At 37.6% G+C, this 27,045-nt stretch overlaps 1 protein-coding gene across 1 annotated transcript in view; it reads left to right on the top strand.

Moving 5' to 3' along the window:
• Positions 1-14,164: 14,164 nt before the first annotated feature.
• Positions 14,165-27,045, top strand: part of GAB3 (GRB2 associated binding protein 3) — a gene marked incomplete at its 3' end in the record, with an annotated part of 99,424 nt that continues 86,543 nt past the window's right edge. Inside the window, exon 1 of the mRNA XM_080909705.1 lies at positions 14,165-14,239. Coding sequence (XP_080765831.1) covers positions 14,168-14,239 — 72 coding nt within the window. The 5' untranslated portion in view covers positions 14,165-14,167. The remainder of the gene's footprint in view (positions 14,240-27,045) is intronic.

Raw genomic sequence — 27,045 nt, 5'->3', positions numbered from 1 at the left:
TTGCTGATACAAGAAAAGGGAAGTAGCGGGGAGGCAGGGAAGGCGGGAGGTGGGGGAGAGGCAATCTCCAGTAACGCGCGGACTCTCTGCTCAATCCCATTGGCTGACTTAGGACCGCACATGCGCCTGGAAGCTCCCCTTCACTCCCGCCCACCCCACCCCCACATTGCCGCCTCCTAACTGAGCGCCTTGGAACCTTGGAGAGGAGTCAGCAGCAGCAGTCTAGAGCGGGTGGGCGTGGCCTGTACTGTACCCTCCTCCAGTCTATCTTCAACCTCAGCACTGGGACATCCTGCTTAGCGCACTATAAATAGTAGTAGCTGGTGTTAACTTACACAGACATTTTTTTGTTTGCTACCATGTCAGTTTCAGTTGAAAAAGGCATTGAGGTACACAAGAGTATGAAAGTGAAAGCTGTTCACCCCTTGAAATTCATGTCAAGTTATGGCTGTAATGGCCAATATGAATTGAGTACGAGCCTCCTATGGACTTTTTCTAGCAGTTACATAAACCTAAAAGGTTGAAAGTGATTCTAGTAGTTAATTTTACATAACCCTGCAGATGTCATTTTAACATGGAAACAATATGCAGTGGTGTGTAATATATTACTTTCTTCTGTATGAAGTTTTTCCAATGTGTGTTTCACACTTAACCTGTACACCTAAATTCGAACTCTGCAGCCAAGACATCAAGTGCAGAGCTCTAATAGCTGAGATATGTAACAGCCAGGAAATAACAGTTCCAGGACTGAGCCCTGACTTTTGTCTGTTAGATTCTTCTGGCTGTTAATCCCAGCTACTGTGTTTCAGATTAAATCTCTGGAATATCCTCTTCTACCCTGTTTCCTACTCTAATGAATTTGATAGACCACAAGTTATTTAATATTTCATTGTAAAAGGAATCATTTGCCAGTAGTTTTCCAGTTAGTTGTTGCTGACAAAAAAATAGTATTTATTGTTTTTCTTCTAATCTACAATGCTAAAATCAGATATTTTATTCAGTTCTTTTTTTTTTTTTACTATGACAATGTGTTTTCTCACTCAATTCATTTCGTTAATAGTGGTAATGATCAGAATTGAGTATTAACAGATAAGGCTCTTAGAATTAACTATTATTTCATAATGCTCCAGTGATAAATATTAGGCTGAGTAAATCCAAAGTACTCATTTGCTATTTGACCACTGGCTTCATCTTGGCTCTATATCTATTCTTAAATTTTTTAGGAAAGATTTTTGCTTTCAGAAAGTTACAGAATCTGTTGGATTTTCTTCACACTTCTCTAACCATCATTATAATGTCTCTATTTCTCCAGTAGCTTCCTGCACACCCACCATTTTCTACTTTTCCTAAATTGTCTTAACAAGCAACCTGAAAGTACCATTAAACTTAGGTCCTATCTGTGCTTAAAGTACATTTTAAAGGTTGGTACTAAGGTTCAACAGTGAAGTGCTTGCCCAGCTACCCAAGGCCTTAGCCTTAAGTTTGATCACCAGTATTACTAATAACTAAGTAAATAACAACAACAGACAAAAAATGCATCCTTTCAGATTTCTCATTTTCAGTGCTGTGGAAGACTAAATTTCTGGGGCTTAAGTCATTCATTTAATATACCTGTGCATGGTAACGCACTCACAAGGCTGAGGCAGGCATATCTCTGTGAGTTCAAGGACAGCCTGGACTACAGAATAAGTTCTAGGTCAGCACAGATGAACCCTGTCTGAAAACAAAAACAAGACAATAAAACAAAATAAAATCGTGTTGGGTTAGGCAGATCTTTGAGCTCAAGGCTAACCTGATCTACAAACCAAGCCCCAGGCTATTCAAGCCTACAGTGTGAGATCCTGTAACAAATGACTTTTTCTTTTTCTTTTGTTTTAATGTTTTATTTTGATTTATTCTCAAGTGGTATAGCTGACTTATATAGTAGTCCTTGTTTTAGTATTTTGAGGGATGTCCATGCTGATCTCCATAGTTGAAAAATCAGTTTATATCTCTACTATTAGTAAATAAGGGTTCCTCTTTCCCCAGGTCATTACCAATATGTGTTGTCATTCATATTTTTGAAGATAGCCACTCTAACGATCCTAGATCATTGCTTGAAGAGGACAGTGCAGTCCAAATAACAATTAACATTGATTTAAGAAAGTGTTTTAGCCGAGTTTGGTTATACACGCCTTTAATCCCAGAGGAAGGCAGATCTCTGAGTTCAAGGCCAGACTGGTCTAAAAAGCTAGTTCCAGGACAGCCAAGGCTACATAGAGAAATCCTGATTTTAAAACAAAACAACCTGGAACAAAAATTAGGTGTTTTGTTAGTATATTGTACAGGCTAGTATACTGTTTTGTGTGTCAACTTGACATAAGTTGGAGTTATTACAGAAAAAGGAGCCTCCCTTGAGGAAATCCCTCCATGAGGATCCAGCTTTAAGGCATTTTCTCAATTAGTGATCAAGGATTGGTAGACCTGGGTTCTATAAGAAAGCAAGCTGAGTAAGCCAGGGGAAGCAAGCCAGTAAGTAACATCCCTCCATGGCCTCTGCATCAGCTCCTGCTTCCTGACCTGCTTGGGTTCCAGTCCTGATTTCCTTTGGTGATAAACAGCAATGTGGAAGTGTAAGCTGAATAAACCCTTTCCTCCCCAACTTGCTTCTTGGTCGTAATGTTTGGTGCAGAAATAGAAACCCTGACTAAGACATATGCTTTTAGATTTCAATTTCAGACTATATTTCTATACACTATTTTCACCACAAGCTGGCCAGTTTCCAAAACAAAATTCCCACAGTTATTTGAGAAATCATCACTGAACATGGATGACTGCTTCTGGTACTAAATTTTTTACTAGTTAGAAATACTATCACTTATCATCACTTATTGATGCATCCTTTTAGCTAGGTTGGCTAGCCAGACTATTTCAGGAGTTACTCTTCTCTGTGCCACCCCACAAGTGCTGAGGTTATAAGCATACACTGCCATGCTTGGCTTTTTTACAGGGGTGCTGGGGATTCCCCCTCAGATCCTTGAGCTTCCAAAGCAAGCATTCTCACCCACTGAACCATCTCCCCAGCACCTTGTCTCTTAACCAAAAACCAGAATTCTTTAGAAAGGTGGAATTTGGCTCATAGATTTTTAAATGACAGATTTAAAGACTGAGTATGATCTATAAAGTTGGCCTTCATTATCTATTGATTTCTTATCTGAATACCAAAATGTAATTGAGAGAGTATTATGCCTTTTTTGACCATGTGTAGACCTTGTTTCATGTCATTATTCTCTAAAAAGTATAGTATAACAATCATTTACATGACATTTATATTGTATTAAGCATTATAAGTGACCCAGAAATTGCTTAAAATATACACAGTTTACAGCAAGTTGCAAACATGCTTTGAATTTATAATGGGTTGACTGTATTATGATTTTTCACTTGGATTTCTCAGCTGTGATAATCTCATTTTATAAGTAGAAAATCATTGTGGGAATGCTGGTGAAATTTTTACTTTAGCCACTGATAGGTTATGGTTTTAATATATACTTCACTAATAGATAATCATGTCGAACATGTATATTTTCTATCATGTCTGTTTTAAAAAAGATTTATTTATTTATTATATATAAGTACACTGTAGCTATCTTCAGACACAGCAGAAGAGGGAATTAGATCCCATTACAGATGGTTGTGAACCACCATGTAGTTGCTGGGAATTGAACTCAGGACCTCTGGAAAAGCAGTCAGTGCTCTTAACTGCTGAGCCATCTCTCCAGCCCCTATCATGTCAAATGTGTATATTTTCTATGTTTATTCCATTGTTTATTTTATTTATTTATTTATATTCTGTAATACTTTTTTTCTTACAACTTTATTTTTAAAAAGGGGGGGGGGGAACATATACAGATTTTTAAAGGCATTTTGGCCTAACACTATATGAATATTTTTGTCAGTACTTAATTCTTTTAGAGGTTTGATAGCATGCATTGAAATCCCACTAGTTACCATAAGATAAAGTACATGTAGGACTTGTTTATTTTATGTTCTTTTCAGTTATACATTTCTTTGTGTTTTTATTTTCTTATTGTATTATTAGAGTTGTGTTTGTTTCTTCTATGAGTTTTAGGAGCTACTATTATTTATTTATTTATTTATTTATTTATTTATTTATTATGTATTAATTTGCTTGAAACAGTCTCACTTGTAGCCTATGCTGGCCTGATAGACACCCTGTAGCCCATACTAGCCTTGAACTCATATTAATTTTAAAATATTAAATTAACTATGCAGAACTCAACTGGAATGTAGCACAAACATGACAATTTCCAGGCATGCCTTCAAGGACCTCCCACTGGATGGATCTGTAATCTCTAGACTTCAGTGTGGGAAAAATTACAATTCTTTGGAAGAATAAAAAGTTCCCATTTTGAGTACTCTTACTCTTAACAATGTGTTTTGTTGTAGAGCAAAAGGTTTAAGTTTCAATCAAGTGCTTTTGTGGGAGGTGGATCTTATAAAGGCATATCATTTTTTTATCCAGATTACAAGGTGGTATACAATGATTTCTAAATGTTTTTCACCTTGTTAATCATTTTTTGACATTGTATTATTCACATTGGAGTCAGCAATAAAAGCTGAATTATCTCAAAATTATAATTCCCTTCTCAGTTCACCCTCCAACTGTTCCACATCACATATCTCCTCCCCGCCCTCCCTGTCTCCACATGGATATCCCAACCCTACGCACCCTGCCAGACCTCTAAACTCCCTGTTAGAGGGAGATGTTAGGTGCATCTTCTTGACTGAGTTCAGACCTGGCAGTCCTCTGCTGTATATATGTTGGGTACCTCATATCAGCTGGTGTATGCTGCCTGGTTGGTGATCTAGTACCTGAGAAATATCAGGGGTCGAGGTTAGTTGAGACTGCTGGTCTTCCTACATCGTCACCCCCCTTCTCAGCTTCTTACAGCTTTTCCCTAATTCAACCACAAAGGTCAGCAGCTTCTGTTCATTGGTTGGGTGCGAATATCTGCATCTGACTTTTTCAGCTGCTTGTTGGGTCTTTTGGGGGGCAGTCATAAAAGGTCTTTTTTTGTGAGTACTCCATAACCTCATTAATAGTGTCAGGCCTTGGGACCACCCCTTGAGATGGATCCCACTTTTGGACTGTTGCTGGACCCTTTTTTTCTCAAGCTCTTCTCCATTTCCATCCCTGCAGTTCTTTCAGACAGGAACAATTATGGATCAGAGTTTTGACTGTGGAGTAGCATCCCTCACTTGATGCCCTGTCTTTCTGCTGGAAGTGGATGATACAAGTTCCCTCTCCCTACTGTAGGGCATTTCATCTAATGTTCCTCCCTTTGAGTCCTGAGAGTCTTCCACCTCCCAGGTCTCTGGTACATTCTGGAAGGTCCTCCCAACCTCCTACCTCCCGGGTTGCCTGTTTCCATTCCTTTTGCTGGCACTCAGGGCTTCAGTCCTTTTCCCCCACCCACTACCAGATCATGTTCCCCTCTTCACCACCCCTGCCCCCTTTCACTCCCAGGTCCTTCCTTCCCTCCCCACTTATGGTTGCTTTATTCTCCCCCACAAGTAAGAATTATGTGTCCTCACTTGGGACCTTCAGCTTGTTGACCTTTTTGAGTTTTGTGGACTGTATCCTGGGTATTCTGTATATCTTTGGCTAATATCCACTTATTAGTGAATACATACCATGCATGTCCTTTTGGGTTTGAGTTACCTCACTCAGTATGATATTTTTTAGTTCCATCCATATGCCTGCAAAACTCAGGACGTCCTTGTTCTTAATAGCTAAATAGTATTCCAGTGTGTAAATGAACCACATTTTCTGTATCTTTTGTCCCGGGACATCTGGGTTGTTTCAAGCTTCTGGCTATCACAAATAAGGATGCTATAAACATAGTGGAACACATGCTCCTGTGGCATGGTAGGGATCTTTTTGGTATATTCCCAAGAGTGGTATTGCTGGGTATTCAGGTTGATCTATATCCAGTTTTCTGAGAAACATCCAAATGGATTTCCAGAGTCATTGTACCTGTTTGCAATCCCACCAGCAGTGGAAGAGTGTTCTTTCTCCACATCCTCTCCAACATGTATTTTTCACCTGAGGTTTTGATCTTAGCCATTCTGATTGGTGTAAGGTGGAATCTCAGGGTTGTTTGATTTGCATTTCCCTGACTAAGGACTTTGAATATTTCTTTAGGTGCTTCTCAGCCATTCAAAATTCCTCTGTTATGAATTCTCAATTTAGTTTTATACCCCATTTTTGATTGGGTTGTTTAGTTTTTTGGTGGTTAGTTTCTTGAGTTCTTTATATATTTTGGATATTAGCCCTCTATCAAATGTGGGGTTAGTGAAGATGTTTTTCCCAATCTGTAGGTTGCCTATTTGTTTTATTGACTATGTCCTTTGCCTTACAGAAGCTTTCCAGTTTCATGAGGTCCCATTTATCAATTCTTGATCTTAGAGTGTGAGCCATTGGAGATCTGTTTAGAAAATTTCACCCTGTGCCAATAAGTTCAAGGCTTTTTCCCACTTTCTCTTCTATTAGATTCAGTGTATGTATCTGGTATTATGTTGAAGTCCTTGATCCACTTGAACTTGAGCTTTGTGCAAGGTGAAAAATATGGGTTTATTTTCATTTTCTACATACAAACAGCCAGTTAGACCCGCACAATTTATTGAAGATACTTTCTTTTTCCACTGTATGTTTTTGGCTTCTTTGTAAAAGAAGTGTGCATAAGTGTGTGGTTTTATTTTTGGATCTTCAATTCTATTCCATTGGTCAACCTGTCTGTCTCTGTACCAATAACATGCAATTTTTATCACTATTACTCTGTAGTAGAGCTTGAGGTCAGGGATGATGATTCCCACAGAAGTTCTTTTATTGTTAAGAATTGTTTTCGCTATTCTGGGGCTTTTGCCTTTCCAGATGAATTTTAGAATTGCTTTTTCTATGTCTTTGAAGAATTGTGTTGGAATTTTGATGGGGATTGCATTGAATTTATAGATTGCCTTTGGTAGGGTGGCCATTTTTACTATGTTAATTCTGCCATTCTATGAGCATGAGGGATCTCTCCATTTTCTGAGCTCTTCTTTGATTTTATTCTTGAGAGACTTGAAGTTATTGTCATACAGTGTTTTCACTTGTTTGGTTAGAGTTAGCCCAAGATATTTTATATTATTTCTGGCTATTGTGAAGGGAGTTGTTTTCTGAATTTCTTTCTCAACCTGTTTATCATTTGTATAAAAGAAGGCTACTAATTTATTTGAGTAAATTTTATATCCGGCCGCTTTACTGAAGTTGTTTATCAGCTGGAGAAGTTCTCTGGTAGAACTTTTTGGGTCACTTTTGTATACTATCATATCATCAACAAATAGTGACACCTCTATTTCTTCTTTGCCAATTTGTATTCCCTTTTTGTTGTCTTGTTGTTCTAGCTAACACTTCAAATCTTATACTGAATAGTTATGGGGAGAGTAGGCATCCTTGTCCCCGATTTTAGTGGGATTGCTTCAAATATCTCTCCATTTAATTTGATATTAGCTTTTGGTTTGCAGTAAATTGCTTTTATTATGTTTAGGTATGGGTCTTGATTTCCTAATCTCTCCAATACTTTTAACATGAAGGTGTGCTGTATTTTTGTCAAACATTTTTTCTGCATCTAAGGAGATGATCATGTGATTCTTTCTTTGATTTTGTTTATATAGTGGATTATGTTAATAAATTTTCATATATTGAACCAACCTTGCATCTCTGGGATGAAGCCTTTTTGATCGTGGTGAATGATGGTTTTGATGTGTTCTTGGATTCGGTTTGTAAGAATTTTATTGAGTATTTTTGCATTGATATTCATAAGCGAGATTGGTCTGAAGTTCACTTTTTAGGTTGGGTCCTTGTGTGTTTCAGGTATCAGAGTAATTGTGGCTTCACAGAATGAATTAGGGAGTGTTCCTTTTGTTTCTATTTTATATAATAGGCAGAGAAACATTGATATCAAGTCTTTGAAAGTCTGGTAGAATTCTGCACTAGCTCCATCTGGCCTGGGATTTTTTTGGTTGGGAGGTATTCAATGACTTCTTCTATTTCCTTATGGGATATGGTCCTGTTTAGATAGTTTATCTGCTCTTGATTTAACTTTGGTATGTGGTATCTGTCCAGAAAACTATCCATTTCATCTAGATTTTCCAGTTTTGTTGAGTATACATTTTTGTAGTAGGATCTGATTTTTTTAATTTCCTCAGATTCTGTTATATCTTCCTTTTTATTTCTGATTTTGTTAATTTGGATACTGCCTCTGAGCCCTTTAGTTACTTTGGTTAGGGGTTTATCTTGTTGATTCTTCCAAAGAACCAGCTTTTGGTTTGGAAGATTCTTTGTATTATTTTCTTTGTTTCTATTTGGTTGATTTCAGCTCTGAGTTTGACCATTTCCTGCAATCTACTGCTCTTGGGTGAGTTTGCTTCCTTTTGTTCTAGAGCTCTCAGGTGTGCTGTTAGGTTGCTAGTATATGATCTCTCCAGTTTCTTTACCAGGGCACACACTGCTATGAATTTTCCTCTTGGCACTGTTTTCATTATGTCCCATAAATTTGGATATATTGTGTCAACATTTTCATTAAATTCCATGAAGTCTTTTTTTTTTATTTCTTCCCTGACCAAGTTATCATTGAGTATAGAGTTGTTCAGTTTCCAAGTGTATGTGGGCTTTCTGTTGTTTTTCTGTTACTGAAGACCAACCTTAGTCCATGGTTGTATGTCTAATAAGATGCATAGATTATTTCAATCTTCTTGTATCAGTTGAGGGTTGTTTTATGATCAATCAAATGGTTGATTTTTGAGAATGTACTATGAAGTGCTGAGAAAAAGGCATTTTCTTTTGTTTTAGGGTGAAATGTTCTGTAGATATCTGTTAAATCCATTTGGTTCATAACCTCTATTAGTTTCACCATGTCTCTGTTTAGTTTCTATTTCAATGACCTATCCATTGATGAGAGTGGAGTGTTGAAGTCTCTCACTATTATTGTGTGGGGTTCAATGTGTGCTTTGAGCTTTAGTGAAGTTTATTTTGTTGTTTTTTGTTTGTTTGCTTTTTAATGAATGTGGGTGCTTTTGCATTTGGGACATAGATTTTCAGAATTGAGACTTTCTTGTGGTGGATTTTCCTTTTGATGAATATGAAGTGTCCTTCCTCATCACGCTTAATAACTTTTGGTTGAAAGTCTATTTTATTAGATATTAGGATGGTAACTTCAGCTTATTTCTTGGGACCATTTTCTTGGAAGAACTTTTTCTATCCTTTTACTCTGAGATAGTGTCTGACTTTTTTGTTGAGGTGTGTTTCTTGTATGTAGCAAAATATGTTTCTTGATCTTGTTTGTATAACCATTCTGTTAGCATATTTCTTTTTATAGATGAGTTGAGTCCATTAATATTGAGAGATATTAAAGACAGATGACTGTTGGTTCCTGTTATGTTTGTTTTTGTAGGTGGCTTTATGTGCTTGTGGTTCTTTCCTTTTGGCTTTGTTGTGAGATGCTTAATATGTTGTCATTTCTTTCATGTAGGTACCTTTCTTATGTTTGAGTTTAGGATCCTCTGTAGGGCTGGATTGGTAAACAAATACGGTTTGAATTTGGTTTTGTCCTGGAATATGTTGGTTTTTCCATCTATTGTAATTGAGAATTTTGCTGTGTATAGTAGCCTGGGCTGGCATTTGTGTTCTCTTAGAGTCTGCATGACCTATAACCAGGCTCTTCTGGCTTTTACAACCTCTGTTGAGAAATCTGGTATAATTCTGGTAGGTCTACATTTGTATGTTACTTGGCCCCTTTCCCTTGCAGGTTTTAATATTCTTTATCTGTTCTGTGGGTTTACTGTTTCAATAATTATGTGTGGAGTGTATTATCTGTTCTGGTCCCATTTGTTTGGTGTTCTATAGGTTTCTTCTACGGTTATGGCTATCTCTTCCTTTATGTTGGGGAAGTTTTCTTCTGTGATTTTGTTGGTCCTTTGAACTGGAAATCTTCATTCTCTTCTATTCCAATTATTTTTAGATTTGGTCTTTTCATTGTGTCTTGAATTTCCTGGATGTTTTGGGTTAGGAGACTTTTATGTTGTGAATTTTCTTTTGACAGTTGTGCCATCTGTTCTATGGTATCTTCTACACCTGAGATTCTCTCTTCTATCTCTTGTATTCTGTTGGTGATACTTGTATCTGTAATTTCTGACCTATTTCCTAGATTTTTCATTTCCATGTTTGCCTCCATTTGTGTTTTATTTATTGTTTCTACTTCCACTTTTAGCTCTTAGACTGCTTTATTCAATTCCTTCTGTTTGATTGTGTTTTACTATATTTCTTTAAGGGATTTGTTTCCTCTTTATGGGCTTCTACCTGTTTACCCGTGTTTTCCTGTATTTTTTTTCAGTAAGTTATTTATATCCTTCTTAAAGAACTCTACTATCTTCATGAGATAGCATTTTGAGTCAGCTTCTTGATTTTCATGTGTATTGGTCATTCAGGGCTTGCTGTGGTGGGAGAACTGGGTTCTGATGATGCCCATGAATATTGGCTTCGGTTGTTTAAGTTCATGTGTTTGCCTCTTGTCATCTGGTTATCAACAGTGTCTGCTGGTCTGGGTGAATCTGTCTGGAGACTGTCTCTTTTGCCCATGGTTTCCTTCAGGTCTCCTGGTAGGCCCGAGGCTCTGGCTATAGCAGACTTTCTGTGGGGCCTTCCAACTGGAGTGTCTTCAGAGGGGTAGAGAAGCTGCCAATCTGTTGCCCTGGCTGCAGCAGATCTCCTGGGAAGCCTTCAGACTGCTGTGTCTTCAGAGGAGCAGTCAAGCTGTTGTCCTGTGTGAAGCTGTTCTCCAAGGTGACCTATGGACTGTGATTTTTGCTTCTCTGTGTGCAGCAGAACTCCAGGGAAGCTTTCAGTCTTTTGGGTCAGTTGTTCTGTATGCCACAGAGTGCCCTGATGGTCTTCAGATTGTGGTGTTGGTAACCCCGTTACCTTGTGTACAGAGGAACTTCTGGGATGCCTTCACGCTGTGGTGTCATTAATGCAATATATCTCCTTAAATGTCTCCAGCTGTGGTGTCAGATGCCCTGAGTATAGTGGATCTTCTGATATGCCTCAGGATACAGTGTCTTCAGGGGAGCAGACTAGATAACAGTCTGTCCCTGTAGAAAGAACCATATAGAAGGGGTCTAAGTGCTTATTTTTATAACCAGAACTTAGAATTCCTGGTTCCCAGCGGGACAAATGCTTTTCTAACGATGAGACATTGATTTTAACACATTGAAAACTGAGGCTGCCACTTGGCCATTTGACATTCTTTATCCCAGGAATTTTTGCAACAATGGATTCTACTGAACTGGCTGTATGACTTACATGATTATCAAGTGGAATTTTTATCAAAAGTTGTATTTGTATTTATATTTAAGCAAGGAGATCAGAGGCAGCATGATTTTGAATCCACAGCATCCTCTAGAGCATCTCCTAACAGTCTAGGAAAGATGACAGGGAATCTAGACTTACCAGAAAGAAAGTTTTTTTTCACTCACAGCAGTTCTCAAATTGTGGGTCACAACTGCTTTGTCGGTCATATATCAGATACCTTGCATATCAGGTATTTGCATTACTATTCATAACAGTAGCAAAATTACAGTTATGAGGTAGCAATGAAAATAATTTTATGGTTGGGGGTCACCACAATGTAAGGAACTGTATTAAAGGGTCATAGCATTGGGAAGGTTATGAAAAGAATTTGATCAGTTGATATCCTGGCTAGAAAGCAAATAGAGGATAGAACTGAGATATACCAATTATAGTCTCATGAACAGTCACAGAAATATCGTAGTTGTGTTCTTCCTCTCCTTAACTTTTCCTGTTTACTTTTTGACTATATTTTGTACATGTCAAGTCAAATTTCATAAAGCTTGCCTTTATAATAGTTTCTTTAGTTTGTAGGCTATTGATATAGAGTGATACCCGAATTAGGAGAGGAATAACTATCCCACAGACATGACTACATCAAGTAATTGTACAATACAATTAAACCATTGATATTTTATTTTAGAGGTATTTTCTTAGTTTTTAGGAAGGATGATGGCATTGCTTTGTGTGAATATATTGTTTTTATAGTAAGTTTATTTTGTGTACAATGAGTATTTGTATTTAGTAGCAAGAGGAGTATTCTATGTGCCTCAATTTATATTTCCCCTCTATATTTGGAAAGGTAGGAAAGCTAAATAAAAATATTTAACATTCTCTTATCTAGTTTTTTTTATAAGAATTGTGTTTGTCTGATATAGGCTTAATGTGAGGCATAGAAATCAGGAAAAGAGAGATGGTTGTAATGACATGAGTTGGTAGCAGTTGGAATCCAGCTTTGTGACAGACCCTCATTCTCTGCTTTGTACTCTGGGTATACCTTGAAGTCCTGACTAGTGGCACTCCTTGATTTCACAGCTCCTGTTCTGCCAATGAGTTTGCTAAGTGCTACCTCTGTGAAATTAATCTATCCCCACTTGAAACACCTAGAATAAATTTTCTCCTTTGGTCCCTGGTTGTACAATGATAACGAACCTTGCATATAGATGGTTATTTCTCCTAGACATTGTGGATATCATGTTATGAGAATTAGTTTTGTAAATTTTTCTTCTAATAGTCATTTCCAAGTGAGAAGCACTACACTAGGGAAAAAGACCATTACAGATTAGGAAGCTGACCAGATGCCACCAAACATCACATGGATTACATTCACATTTTGGATGCTAATTCTAACTGTACTAGGTAAAGTTTGGTGCTTTCTAGTTTTTAAAGTGTGTTCAAAAAGAGAAGGTGGTGTATAGAAAGATGAACTCTTGAGACAGACAACTAATTCTGCTATTGGTAACTTCCCAAGTGTGTGCTCTATATAAGGGGCGATGTTGTTCTGTTTCTCATCTTATGCATAGGCAAAACTGACTTAACAATATAGTTTATAGGGTGTTTGTATAGATGCTGTGAAGCACTTATGACAATGACTGGCATGTCATACTCAGTAGTAACAACAAATATTAGTTTATTTTTGTTATTAGAATTCTCAGCATACAACCTGGCTCAACATTCTATTCATCTATTTTTAAAGATTTATGTATTTATTTTATGTATGTGATTACACTGTCACTATCTTCAGACACACCAGAAGAGGGCATTAGATCCCATTACAGATGGTTGTGAGCCACCATGTGGTTGTTGGGAATTGAACTTAGGACCTCTGGAAGAGCAGTCAGTGCTCTTAACCTCTGAGCCATCTCTCCAGCCCTATATTCATCTTTATAAATCCCCAGAGTTTAGTAAGGTGTAGATAGTACTACTGCTGAATTCAGATCATTTGTGTTCATTAGAACATTTAAACAGTTCTGCCCTGGCAGTTCATCATTGAACACAATGATCTTTGAAAGAAGTACATAAAAACCATACTACTCTGCAAACAATCAAGTGGAACAGGGAAGTGGAAGAGAAGTTTTTCTTCTTCTCTTACCTATAAACATGACAGATATGAGCCATAGATTTTTGTTCTTGAGCTTCTGAGGCAAGGAGATCAACCCTTGTTTACATAGCTGTTCAGGGATAGTGATGAAGGCAACAGGTTCATTGGCTGCCATTAGGTCACTCTCAGGGGAGGGGTGGGAGGCTCCTTCCTTCCTATGCTATAACTATGAAAGTAACACTCTAGGCACCTGGGAGAGAGCAGCAGGGCATCCTGCTTGAGGTCTCCAGAAGCAAAGCCTCATCATGCAGCACAGCAATTTCTCGAAGGGGTCTCTTTATCTTTGCTGTTTATTCCACACACACCCGCCCTCCCTTTCCCCTCCCCCGGCAGTCTAAGCTCAAGAACTGCAGCTACTATACATCCTTTCAAGGGGGGGGGGGGGGGGGGAGGGGCGGTGCTCAGCAGTTTGGGGCGGCGCTGTGTGGGCGGGTCCACCCCACAGCATCCCGGGCTTGACTTCCTCTTGCCACAGGGGGCCAGTCCAGCTGGAGGAAACAGCAGCAGCAGTGGCAGCTGCAGCGGTAGCAGCAGTGGGAGCCGGAGCTGGAGCAGAAGACAGAGAAGGAGGAAGAAGAGGAGGAGAAGAAGGAGGAGGAGAAGAAGAAGAAGAGGCGACGATGAGCACTGGTGACACCGTGTGCATGGGCTGGCTCGTCAAGTCGCCTCCCGAGAGGAAGCTGCAGCGTTATGTGAGTAGGGACGCTGGCCGACTCAACCCTGGCCGTCATGCCCTCTGTTCTCTGTCCATTGGGTGGCCGTGTGGCCCTGGGGAGTCACTGACTCTAGGTGCACCAAATATAACTGTTCCCAAATCCCTAGCTGCATGTAAGGCCGATGGACATCGGAAAGTGAAATTGCACATCTAGCTGTGCTACTGCTGTGTCCTGCAGCAGACTGGCCTGGTGCCTCTTGCCTCCTGTGTTCAGTGTCTCTATTCTGCCACAGACAGCAGCAGAGGGAGTTGGGTTGGGACTGAAACCCCCAATGCCAGTTTGTATTCTGGAGCATCCAGAGAGACTTCTCTAAATGTTTACCTGTCTCTAACTGGAGTTCCATTTCACAGCAAGGACAACAGGGCGAGGGACAGGGAATCGGACAGTAAGAGGAAACCTGTGTGGGCCACTCAGTAAAGCTGCTGCATTCCTCTTAGACTGTAATGAGTACTGTTGTAGCTATCTATCATAAAACACTTCTTTTGGACACCAACCATACAGTGTAAGTCTTTTCTCATTATGTCCCTTCTCAGCAGCATATTCTTTATGCTTTTCTATTCTGAGCTTTTCTAGTACAGCCGGAACCACTGACATTTCCTATTATGAAATAAGGAGCACCCGGAGAAGTACATCTTTCTATTCATCATACAACCATGTTTAAATAAGCTGCACACAAATCAAAAAGTTCATTTTATCTAGTGTTCTCAGGATAAGATCGTAAAGATATTCCGCTTAAAGACCTGATTGTTACTGAGCCACTGAGCCGTCTTTAGCCATTAGCAAGAATCACTTTAGTCCCCAGGGGTTGTGTATATAGATATTAGGATTTCTTGCCTTTGGGGGTGGTGGAGCTGGAAGTAGTTTGATGGATCCTTGTCTTTTATAATTTCTAATTTCTCTGCAAAACCAAAGCATATTGTTGGGAACTACCCTGCTCAGCTTTGCACTCAGCGGAGGCATTCCACCACAAATGGGGTTCTACCTGGACTAGCTTTCTAACTAGTGTCCCTAGTTTACCTGTTAGTACTTTCATTTACATATTAAAAAGCACATATCATGTAGAAGTTCAGGGGTGGAATAATAAGAAGTGATCAATAATATATGAATATTTCTAAAATTTATAACAGAAGCTTTTCCTGAATATGAAGTTGCTCAGTGCTCCCCCTGAATTTCTGAGTTAGACAGTGACCCACTTTTAGGGGTCTTCCATACAGTCTAACTCTTTTCTCATCATGTCCCTTCTAAGCATATTCTTTAAGATGATAGGTTTTTGTTGTTCATGCTATTGAATCAGAAATTGTTGTTCTACTTAACATGTAGCCATCACAGGTGCAAAATATAAACATTTACTTGAATAATACCAGTATGTTGTCCCCCTCCCCATCTTTCTCTCTGAGACATGGCCTCTACATAGCCCTGGCTGTACTAGAACTCAGTGTGTAGACTAGGTTGGCCTCAAGATCAAAGGCATGTGCCACTATACCTGGCCCCAAATCATGTTTTTGATTCCACAAACTCCTAACCACAGAGTCCCACATCTCTCATCCTTTGTACCACCAAGCTGTTTCCCTAATTTTTCAGCTGCTTTGAAGATGCATTCATACTAAGGAGGCAAAAACATGCTCCTTTATCCCACATGGGCAGGTGAAACTTGCAGTGCTACTTCCTAGGTGGATTTCCTTGATGCCCCTAATGAGGGTCATTTAAAAAAATCACTGGATGTGAATGGATTTTATTTTCAAATCATCAAACAAAAAAGGAATCACTGAATATTTTCAGAGTGGCATGAACTTTCCAGTAGCTGATTTAAGGTGGGGAATCTCTAGAACAAGGTTTATGGATGTCCCATCTTTACCACCACTCCCCCCTCCTCGCTCAGTTTTGGTTTGTATTTTGTCTTCAACAGGCTGGTTTAGGAGAGTTTATTAGTGTTTAGAAGACTTAGATATGTGGAACTTTTGTCATATGTAGTTTGTTATTTTGTGTTTGTTTGGTGAAGTGGACCTGTGGTTGTAACAGTGCAGAAAGTAGAGATGTGTGGAGTATGTGATGATGGACAAGACTGAAAACAGAAGAGAACTTAGGTGCCATATTACCAGCATCTCAAGGCATAAACCTTGACTGTTTCCGTTCCTGGTTGAGAACTTTTTTTTTCTTTTAAAGAGACTGCCCCCCCCCCCCAATTGTTTCCTCTGATCACTAAGGGGTGCGGGAATCCCTTTTACCACTAGAGGGCAATAAAGAGAAACTTCGACAAGGTCAGGCAGTTTTAGTCCTTTAAGCTCTTGTGAGTAGTTTCTACTTCCTACCATTAGCTGGTTGCTATCTCTAAAGTAGGCTCAGTGTTTTGTGCTTGAAAGAAATAGAAGACTTGATTACAGTTCTCATAAATTCCATAGCCATAATATATTTAACATAGTAACATAACAAAGGTAGCTAGCACAACTGGGACAATAACTCAGTTCTTTGTGTTGGCAAGCCATCAATCTTTGAAGTAACAAATAGAAGCTCAGTCTGTTTTCAGACAAATCTTTCAGTACATTGTGTTTCATTCACTTAATTACATGAGCCAAGGCCATCAGAAACTCAGTTTTTATCATTGCCTCCCCCCTTTAAAAAAAAACGTTGACTCCTGTTTCTTTGTTTTCTGTTTTTTTGTTGTAAGTAATCTAGACATTTATTCTTATCATTGGAATTCAAACATTGTAGGAATGGATAGAATGAAAAATTAGCCCACACATCCTTCTCAGGGTTGTCCCTAAGGGCAAGAGCTTGTAGATGTGTGGTATCATTATAGAAAATTTCCTAGAAAATATATATACTTTTCTTTTTACATAAATTCAATTGTCCAATAATTTTATCTTCTTTTTTACAACTAGTCTATACACTTCCCAAGTTAGTAATACAGATTTACTTTGTTTTTAAATCATTGTGTAATATTACTTATAATAGATGTATCATAATTTAACAATTTTTATGTTGATGAACTTTTAGCTTCTTTCTGTTCCTTTGATATAAGCAATGCTAGAGGGCTAAGGAAATGGTTCAATCAGACCTAATTTTAGGTTCTCAGCACTCACATAAAAGTTGGAGACAGTGATATATACCTATCATTCCAACAATGAGAAGGTGGAGAAATGAGGAACCTGGGGTTTGATGGATAGAATTGGTATGTCCCAGGCCAGGCTCATCAGAAAAAAAAAGTAGAAAAGTGATTGAAGAATGACATTCAGTGTCAACCTCTGGACTTCACACACATGTGCACATATCATGTTATGCTAATTCATTAACTTGGTTATTATAACAACACTAAGTGATAGGTGCTGTTTTTACCCCTCTGAATACAGAATTTTTTATTGGACACACAATAGGCAAACATTTTCTACAATATTGTAGTTTGCTTTTTCATTCGTTTTATATTTTTTCCAGCACCAGAATTTTATTTATCTTATTTGAGTCAGGTTCTCATAGTATATATAGTACAAGCTGACTTGGAATTCACTATGTAGCCTCAAGCACATGGCAATCCGACTTCTGTAATGCTGGAATTAAAAACACGAATTTTGATGGCCAGCTAAGCCTTAAAATGTGTGAAATTAAAAATATAAGATTTTAAATATGTCTATTTTATTGACCAACTATTTGTTAATTTTTATGCCATTATCATACTGTTTAATGAGCCTACATTCATAAAAACTTAGTCTTAGCTGCCTTTCTTTTACTTTTTCTGAGTTGATTTGGCCATTCTAAGTCCCTTGTTTTTCTGTAACAACTTTAAAATTATTGTATCAATTGATTTTATTGAGTTTAAAATCCTTGCTTAAGTCACTTATTAGTACTTTGTGGCCTTGCTTGTACTTAGAACTTGCAGTATGATCAGTGTTTTATAGAAATAATGAGAGACGACACCCTTCGCTGTGTTGATCCTAGGGATGACATCATTTACTTTTTAATTTCAAATATTTTAACTATAAGACTCTTTTTAAAGTTTATTTTTATTTTATATGTATGTGTGTTTTGCCAGCATGTATATGTGTATGTCATGTGCATACCAGGGCCAAAAGAGGGTGCCAGGTCCTTCTGTAACAGGAATTATAGACAGATGTGAACAGCCATATGGGTTCCAGGAATCAAATCTGGGCTTTCTGCAAGACAAGTGCTTTTAATTACTGAGCTGGTTCTCCAGGTTCAGCTATAGGTATTTTGTAGACACATTTTTACCAAATTAAGTACATTCCATGTATTGACAATTTACTGAGATTTTTTGTTTTTATTCATTTTATTTTTGGTTTTTCGAGATAGGGTTTCTCTGTGTAGCCCTGGCTTTTTTGTAACTCTCTTTGTAGACCAGGCTGGTCTCAGGCTTAGAGATCCACCTGCCTCTGACTCCTGAGTGCCGGGATTATAGGCATGTACCACCACTACCACCTGGTTTACTAAAAAAATTTTAAATCGTAAATTCAGATTTTTAATTTATAAAGTAACAAGCTGCTTTTTAAAAGTCTATTATTATAATAGCTTCCTGACTGTTTTTATTTAATTTTTGCTGTTTTTGAGAAGGTACTTGCTCTGTAGTCCAGACTCACCTTGAACTTGTTATAAAGTCCACACTAGCCTCAGACTTTTGACAGTCATCCTGCCTTAGCCTCCCAAGTACTTGGATAAAAGGTATGCACCGCTACAGCTAGCTGTGATTCCTTTTAATGTTTGTGATACTAAAGATGGAACCGAGGGCTTTGCACATGTTATTAGTAAGCATTCTATTACCAAGATACATCCCTAGACTCATTTTTTTTTCCAGTGCTGAGACAGCTGTGAACTTCCAGGATAAAATTTATGTGATTGTCATGTATTCTCGGACTTGCGTTGCTAGTAATTTGCTGAGGACATTTGTGCTTCTGTTCATAGAAGAAACAGACATAGTTTTGCTTTTGGTGTGTGTGACTATCTTTGGTTCTGAGGTTAGCATAATGTTGGCCATGTAAAATGAAAAGGTAAGTGTTCTCCTCTTGCGTTTTCTGAAATATATTGCATAGAATTAATATTCTTTCTTTCTTAAATATCTGGTTGAATTCACCATTGAAATGATTTGAAATTGACCATCTCTTTCTGGGAAGGCTATTTATTAACTTAGAATTCCATTTCTTTAAAGAACTATTTGGAGGATTCATATATTCTTGAATGAACTGTAGTAGTTTAGTCTGTCAAGGTTTTTCTTAGTTTTTACTGAACAGCCAGATTTATTGAAATTAAGTTAGCTGCTGTATTCCTTTTTGTCCTTTTCCTGTACAGGATCTGTAATAATGCTTTCCTTTTTGGTTATTATTCTGTAACTTTCACTGATTTTATTCTTTTTTTGATCACTTGCTAGATTTTTGTTAAATTTTCTGATATATTTTAAGAACTACCCTTCCTTTTCGTTGATCTCTGTTTTCTTTGCTTTTAATTTCATTGGTTTATTCTCATCTTTATTATTTATGATTGCTTTGGGTTTAATTTTATTGCTACTATGGCTAGTTTTTTTTAAGTTTAAAATATTAATTTTAGTTGTTGAGCTTTGAGGTGTGGCTAACAATCTCTAAACAAAGGGATCAGTCTGTGGGAATCTCAGAATTTTGGCTGAGACCCTGATTTGTCTGCAAAGAAATTCTTCCCTTTTCATACTGGTCCTCTGCTCAAGGAGACTGTAATTTATGATTGCCTTGAATTTGCATTCTCCTGCCTTATCTGGCTGAGTAGCTGGGATTATAGGCCTGTACCCCCAGACTCAACTCTTCTAATGCAAGTGTGTAAGACTGTAAACTTCTTTTTTTATAAATATACATATTTTAAGTTTTATTTATTTATTATATATAAGTACACTGTAGCGGTCTTCAAACACACCAGAAGAGGGCATCAGATCTTATTAACAGATGGTTGTGAGCCACCATGCGGTTGCTAGGAATTGAACTCAGGATCTTTGGAAGAGCAGTCAGTGCTCTTAACCGCTGAGCCATCTCTCCAGCCCAACTTCAAACTTCTAAGTATTGCCTTAGGTGTAGCCTACAAGATTGCAATGTTGTTTTTACATTCATTTATTATAAACATTAGTCAATATTTCTGCGAGTTTTGGTTTTTGGAGCCCAAGACTGCATAAAAGTTTCCTGTTTAATTTCCAAATATTCTGAAATTTTCTAGTTTATTTCCTATTATTTGTCTCTGATTAAACTATAATATGATCCAAGAGCAAACTAAATAATTTATACTTTTTAAAACAATATGTTGTTACACTATAATACACAATACAGTTTCACTTGGTGAATATTATGTGTTGGAATGAAGAAAGATGGACCTTTCATTGGGTGAAATGTTCTATAAATATTAGTTAGTCCAGTTGGATTGATACTGTTGTTCAGATTTTCCACATTCTTACTGATCTTTTGTTTACTTTTACAGTTATAGTTATCAGTTATAGAAAGAAGGGTGTAAAAGTTTTTATTTTGTAATTTCATGTCTGGCAACAGTTTGCCTATGTTATTTGCCTCCTCTTTTTTTTTTTATTGCCTTGTTTTTCAAGACAGGGTTTCTGTGTATCTTTGACTGTCTTGGAACTCATTCTATAGAACAGGCTGGCCTCAAATTCAAAGATGCAACTGCAACTGCTTCCTGAATGCTGGAATTAAAGGCATGTGCCATCACTGCCTAGCCAGTTTGCCCATTTCTCTTTCTAGTTTGTTTTGTAAATAAGCTAAATATAACTTTAAAAAAATGTGATATTGTTTCTGATGTAAGAGAAGGAACCCAGGGCCTTACTCATGCTACTTAAAACTTCTGCTATTGAGGTATACCTCCTAAATTTACAACTTTTGTGCTGTTCCTCATAGAGTCAACTTCTCGTGGTATTCATAACATTATTTCATTGTCCATTAGTTTTACTCTATGGCTGTTGGTCTCATAAGATTTGATATGAACTGTGTAGGGAAAGCCTGCAAGAGTTTAATTCCTCAATACTTAAGAGTATATGTTAGGGTTTCCATTGCTGTGAAGAGACACTATAACAAAGGCAACTCTTTTAAAATTAAAAAAAATTATTTATTTTATGTATGTGAGTACACTGTCACTGTTTTCAGACACAACAAAAGAGAGGGCATTAGATCCCATTACAGATGATTGTGGGCCACCATATGGTTGCTGGGAATTAAACTCAGAATCTCTCTAGCTCCAACAAGGCAAACTCTTCTAAAGAATGTTTAATTGGGGGCTGGAGAGATGGGTCAGCCGTTAAGAGCACTGACTGTTCTTCCAGGTCCAGAGTTCAATTCCCAGCAACCACATGGTGGCTCACAACCATCTGTGATGGGGTCTGATGTCCTCTTCTGCTGTGTCTGAAGATAGCAACTGTACTCACATACATGAAATAAATAAAATTCAAAAAATGTTTAATTGGGTCTGACTTACAGGTTCAGAGTTTCAGTAAGGCAGAAGCATGGCAGCTTCCAGGCAGGCATGAAGGAGCTTAGAGTTCAGTAAACAAACAAAAGACTGGCTTCCAGGCCGCTAGGAGGAAGGTTTCCAAACCCACCTACAAAGTGACACTTCTTCCAACAAGGCCACACTTCCTCCAACAAGGCCACACCACCCAATAGTGCCACTCCCTGGACCAAGTATATTCAAACCACCACAGAGTGTCGAAGGGTTCAATCTTTTTCCAGTACTACCTACCTTCTTTTCTTTTAAACTTCTCTCAGACTTTTATTGTAATATTTTATGAATTTAAACACTACCATGTTTAAAATGTTCTACATTTTAGGATTAGTGGCAACGAGATGGGAAATACTTGACCTTTACAGGTACTGTTAACTATGCTTGGGGCTTTTCAAGTAATGACAAACTTGCATTGCTGCATACCTATTTCTTAGTATGCTTTTGTATGCTTACTACTCAGTCCCTACATTTTATTAACATGTAAGCCATTATGCCCTAAAGGCCAACTGTAAAATTGTGCAGTGTTTTATTTTTCCTTTACAATCTAATAAATACTTCTTGATGACTGCACATGGGTGAGATTGCTTGGTTGTTGAGAAAGATTACAGCGACGGTGTTTTCCTGACAGTGTGTAGTCTTCACTAGTGAGTAGAATGACTTGTATGACGTCACTGTCAAACCAGAAAGACTGCATTTATGCACCCATCGTTTTCAGGATTGTTGGTAACTTGGGCGTACTTTCCCTGAATCACTTTGCCTCCTTGCGTCACATGGCGCTACTCGCTCACATTCACTTCAATCACTTTGGTGATCACACCCAGGGTTATATATAACGGAAATGATGGATTCTTTTTCACACCAAGTATAGGCAGGCAAAAGGTAGCTTTCAGCTCAGTTTATGTGACATGGGCTTTTTAGAAATGCAGACCCATTGGCCTAATGAACCTCTTGTATTTAGGTGGTTTCCTTGTAAAACCATCACCAACAAAGCAGACTTTAGTAACCATTCTCTTCCATGCCTTCTTTTTTCTTTTCCTGTTCGAATAACTTCCAATACTTCTGTTTCTCCTTGGCACAAACTTTGGTTCTGCTTGGTGTTTCTCTTTTCCAGTACAACCTACCTTCTTTTCTTTTTTAACTTGCTGTGTGTTGGCTTGCATTTCACAAAAAAAATTAGTAAATACATTTTGACTTAGGATTAATATAAAATTTTCAACAATTTCAGGAATTGCCCTAAACATTTGCCATTTTAATTACATAATTTATGCAAAGCAATATTCTCAATATTGATGATTATAAAGTCAATTAACTCTAAAAATGTAATACTCTATGTCCTTCAGGATCAAATTTCAGGTAAGTTTAGTTTTTCTATTTATTATATGTGTGTGCACAAGTGCATGAGAGTATGTGCACACATGAACCATAGTATGCATATGAAGGTCAAAGGACAATATGTAAGCGTTCTCTTTTACCACCATGTAAGTTCCAAGGATCCAATTCAAGTTTTCTTTTTTTTTAAAATAGAAACAAAGTCTACATTTATTTTGTTCCATTTACACATGCCTTACACAGAATGTGCTACATTTGTTTCAAGACTGTTTTAGTTCACAAATATTTTGACAGTGATCCATCATCACCTGATGTCAAATACAACATGTAGTTCTATGCTGGAACTAGAAATACCTTAGATTTTGGAGCAGCTTACATTCTAGAATTATAGATTTTGACAGTATAACTGCACTTGTTAATATATTTTCAACTGAAATATAGTGCAATTCAATCAGACTACATTATTTGTGTACTGACCATTATGGGAAAATGTGAGGGAGATCATATTAAAAGTAAACCTTCCTTTAATTTTCTATGTATGAAAGAACCAACTGAAATATAAGAATAGCTATAGTCTGCTACTGGACCACTGTACACTCAGCAGTCTAAATATCCCTATAAGGTTATATATATATATGTATATATATATGGAGAGAGAGAGAGAGAGAGAGAGAGAGAGAGAGAGAGGGGTAATAGATTTTATGTGTTATATTTCTATCTAGAATAAGACTTCTTTTTCTTTTTTTCTTTTTCTAAAAGAAATATAACCTTTTATTTGAGAAAATTCTTGTATATAAGTCAAAGGGTATATTTTTCCCTATATTATTATTTTTTAATAGAACAACTTTATTTAAAAAAAACAAAGATAAATGTACAGATTTTAAGCATTTTTGCATAAAGGTATACAAATACATTTTTGTCAGTATTTGATTTTTTAAAGGTTTGATAGTGTGCATTAAGATCTTACTAGTTACAATGAGCATAAAGTACATGTAAAACAAGTTGTAACCTGGAATTAGTCAAAGTTTTCTTGGTGTGTAAAGATTAAGCATGATGGTTTTTCATTTTCTTTCTTCCTTTTTTTTCTTGAACTTCATATAGTCTGTGAGTTGTATCTGGGGTGTTCAGAGCTTTCTGGAGTTAGTATCCAGTTATCAGTGACTGCATATTATGTCTGTTCTTTTGTGACTGGGTTACCTCACTCAGGATGATATTCTCTAGATGCAGCCATTTTCTTAAGAATTTCATAAAGTCATTGTTTCTGATAGCTGAGTAGTACTCCATTGTGTAAATGTACCACAATTTAAGTTTTATTATCAATGGATGTTTGATTTGGGTACCAATTTTATATATTTATGTGCTGGAGTCACAAATAGAAAAAAATTAAGAAGCCCTACTGGACTATATTCTGCTTCCAACTCACTGTTTCAGCTGAATTTTTTTAATGTACAAAGTAGTCACTGACCAGGCAAACAAGTGTTGATTTTTGTCCCTCCCTGAAGGCTTCTGTGACTCCCCATATTTCAAAATTACAAGCCTGCCTTGTAACCTGAGATCTCTTAGAATTGGTTAATCAGTCCACTTATTATGAAGTAACCTCTTGTTCTTTGTTTCAAAACATTAACAAAGTGTTCCACTATCTTTTAAAAACATTGTTGTATTTAGTTTGTAAGTCTTTTGCTGAGGATTTTTTACATTTTTTAATTATTATTATTAGATACTCTCTGTATTTACATTTCAGATGTTATCCCCTTCCCCTACCCTGCTCCCATCCCCACCTCCATTTGTCTCCAGGAAGGTGTACCCTCTTCGCAATTACCCTTTTCAACTCAGTGCCTTGGCATTCAACTACATTGGGTAAATGCGCCCTCACTGGACCAAAAGCCTCTTTTCACATTGATGGCAGAAAATGCTATCCTCTGCTGCTTATGCAACTGGAGTCATGGATCACTCCGTGTATGCTCAGTGCTTGGTGTTTTAGTCCCTGGGAGTTCTGAAGGGTTTGTTTTGTTGACAACGTTGTTCTTCCCGTTAGGTTGCAAACCCTTTCAGCTCCTTTAGTTCTTTCTTTAGCACCTTCATTGGGGTCCTCTTATTCAGTCAGATAGATGGTTAGCTGCAAGCATGCTCAGCTGTATCTGTATGGCTCTGGCCTGAGGAGGCATCCATATCAGGTTCCTGCCAGTAAGCACTTCTTGGCATCAGCAATAGTGTTTGAGTTTGGTGGCTACATATGAGGTGGATCCCAAGGTGAGGCAGCTCTGAATGATCTCTTCAATCCCTGCTTCTCTATGTGACCTTATATTTCCTCCTATGAGAGTTTTGTTCTCCCTTCTAAGAAGGACTGAGGCATTCACATTTTGGTCCTCCTTCTTTTTGAACTTCATAAGGTCTGTGAATTGTTTCTTGGGTATTCCAAGCTTTCTGGGACTAGTATCTGCTTATCAGTGAGTACATACCATGTGTGTTCTTTTGTGACTGGGTTACCTCACTCAGGATGATAGTCTATAGTTCCATCCATTTGCCAAGGAATTTCATGAAGTCACTGTTCTAATAGCTAAGTAGTACTCCATCGTGTAAATGTACCACAGTTTCTGTATCCATTCATCTACTGGAGGACATCTGGGTTCTTTCCAGCTTCTGGCTATTATAAATAAGGCTGTTATTAACATGGTGGAGCATGCATGTTTGTTATTTATTGGAACATTCTTTGGGTATATGCCCAGGAGTTGAATAGCTGGGTCTTTAGGTAGTACTCTGTCCAATTTTCTGAGGAACCGCCAGACTAATTTCCAGAGTGGTTGTACCAGCTTGCAATCCCACCAACAATGGAGGAGTGTTCCTCTTTCTCCGAATCCTTGCCAGCATCTGCTGTCATCTGAATTTTTGATCTTAGCCATTCTGACTGGTGTGAGGTAGAATCTCAGGGTTGTTTGGATTTGCATTTCCCTGATGACTAGGGATCTTAAGCATTTCTTTAGGTGTTTCTCGGCTATTCGGTATTCCTCAGTTGAGAATTCTTTGTTTAGTTCTGTACCCCATTTTTTAATAGGATTGTTTGATTCTTTGGAGTTTAATTTCTTGAGTTCTTTTTATATATTGAATATTAGTCCACTATCAGTTGTAGGATTGGTAAAGATCCTTTCTCAATCTGTTGGTTGCCATTTTGCCTTCTTGACAATTTCCATGGCCTTACAGAAACTGCAGTTTCATGAGGTCTCATTTGTCGATTGTTGATCTTGGAGCATAAGCCATTGGTGTTCTGTTCAGGAACATTTTCCCTGTCCCCATGTGTTTTAAACTCTTCCCTACTTTCTCTTCTAATAGTTTCAGTGTACCTGGTTTTATGTGGAGATCTTGGGTCCACTTGTACTTAAGCTTTGTACAAGGAGATAAGAAAGGATTGATTTGCATTTTTCTGCATGCTGACTGCTAGTTGAACCAGCACCATATGTTGAAGAGGCTGTCCTTTTTCCATTGAATGTTTTTAGCTCCGTTGCCAAAGATCAAGTGACCATAGGTGTGTGGGTTCATATCTGGGTCTTCAATTCTGTTCCCTTTATCTACCTGCATATCTGTACCAATATCATGTGGTTTTTATCATGATTGATTTGTAATATAGCTTGATGTCAGAGATAGTGATTCCCCTGGAAGTTATTTTATTGTTGACAATAGATTATGCTATCCTAGGTTTGTTGTTATTCTAAATCAATTTGCAAATTGCTCTTTTTACCTCTATAAAGCATTGAGTTGGAATTTTTATGAGGATTGCAGTGAATCTGTAGATTGCTTTTGGCAAGATTGCCATTTTTACAATGTTGATTTTTCCAATTCATGAGCATAGAAGATCTTTCCATCTACTGAGATCTTCAGTTTCTTTCTTCAGACACTTGAACTTCTTGTCATACAGATCTTTCACTTGCTTAGGGTCACACCAAGGTATTTCATATTGTTTGTGACTATTGATAAAGGTGTCTTTTTCCTAATTT

This window comes from Micromys minutus, assembly GCF_963924665.1.
Source record: "Micromys minutus genome assembly, chromosome: X".
NCBI lineage: Eukaryota > Metazoa > Chordata > Mammalia > Rodentia > Muridae > Micromys > Micromys minutus.
Note: the sequence above shows the minus strand (reverse complement) of the source record. Positions and strands in the feature narration are given on the sequence as shown.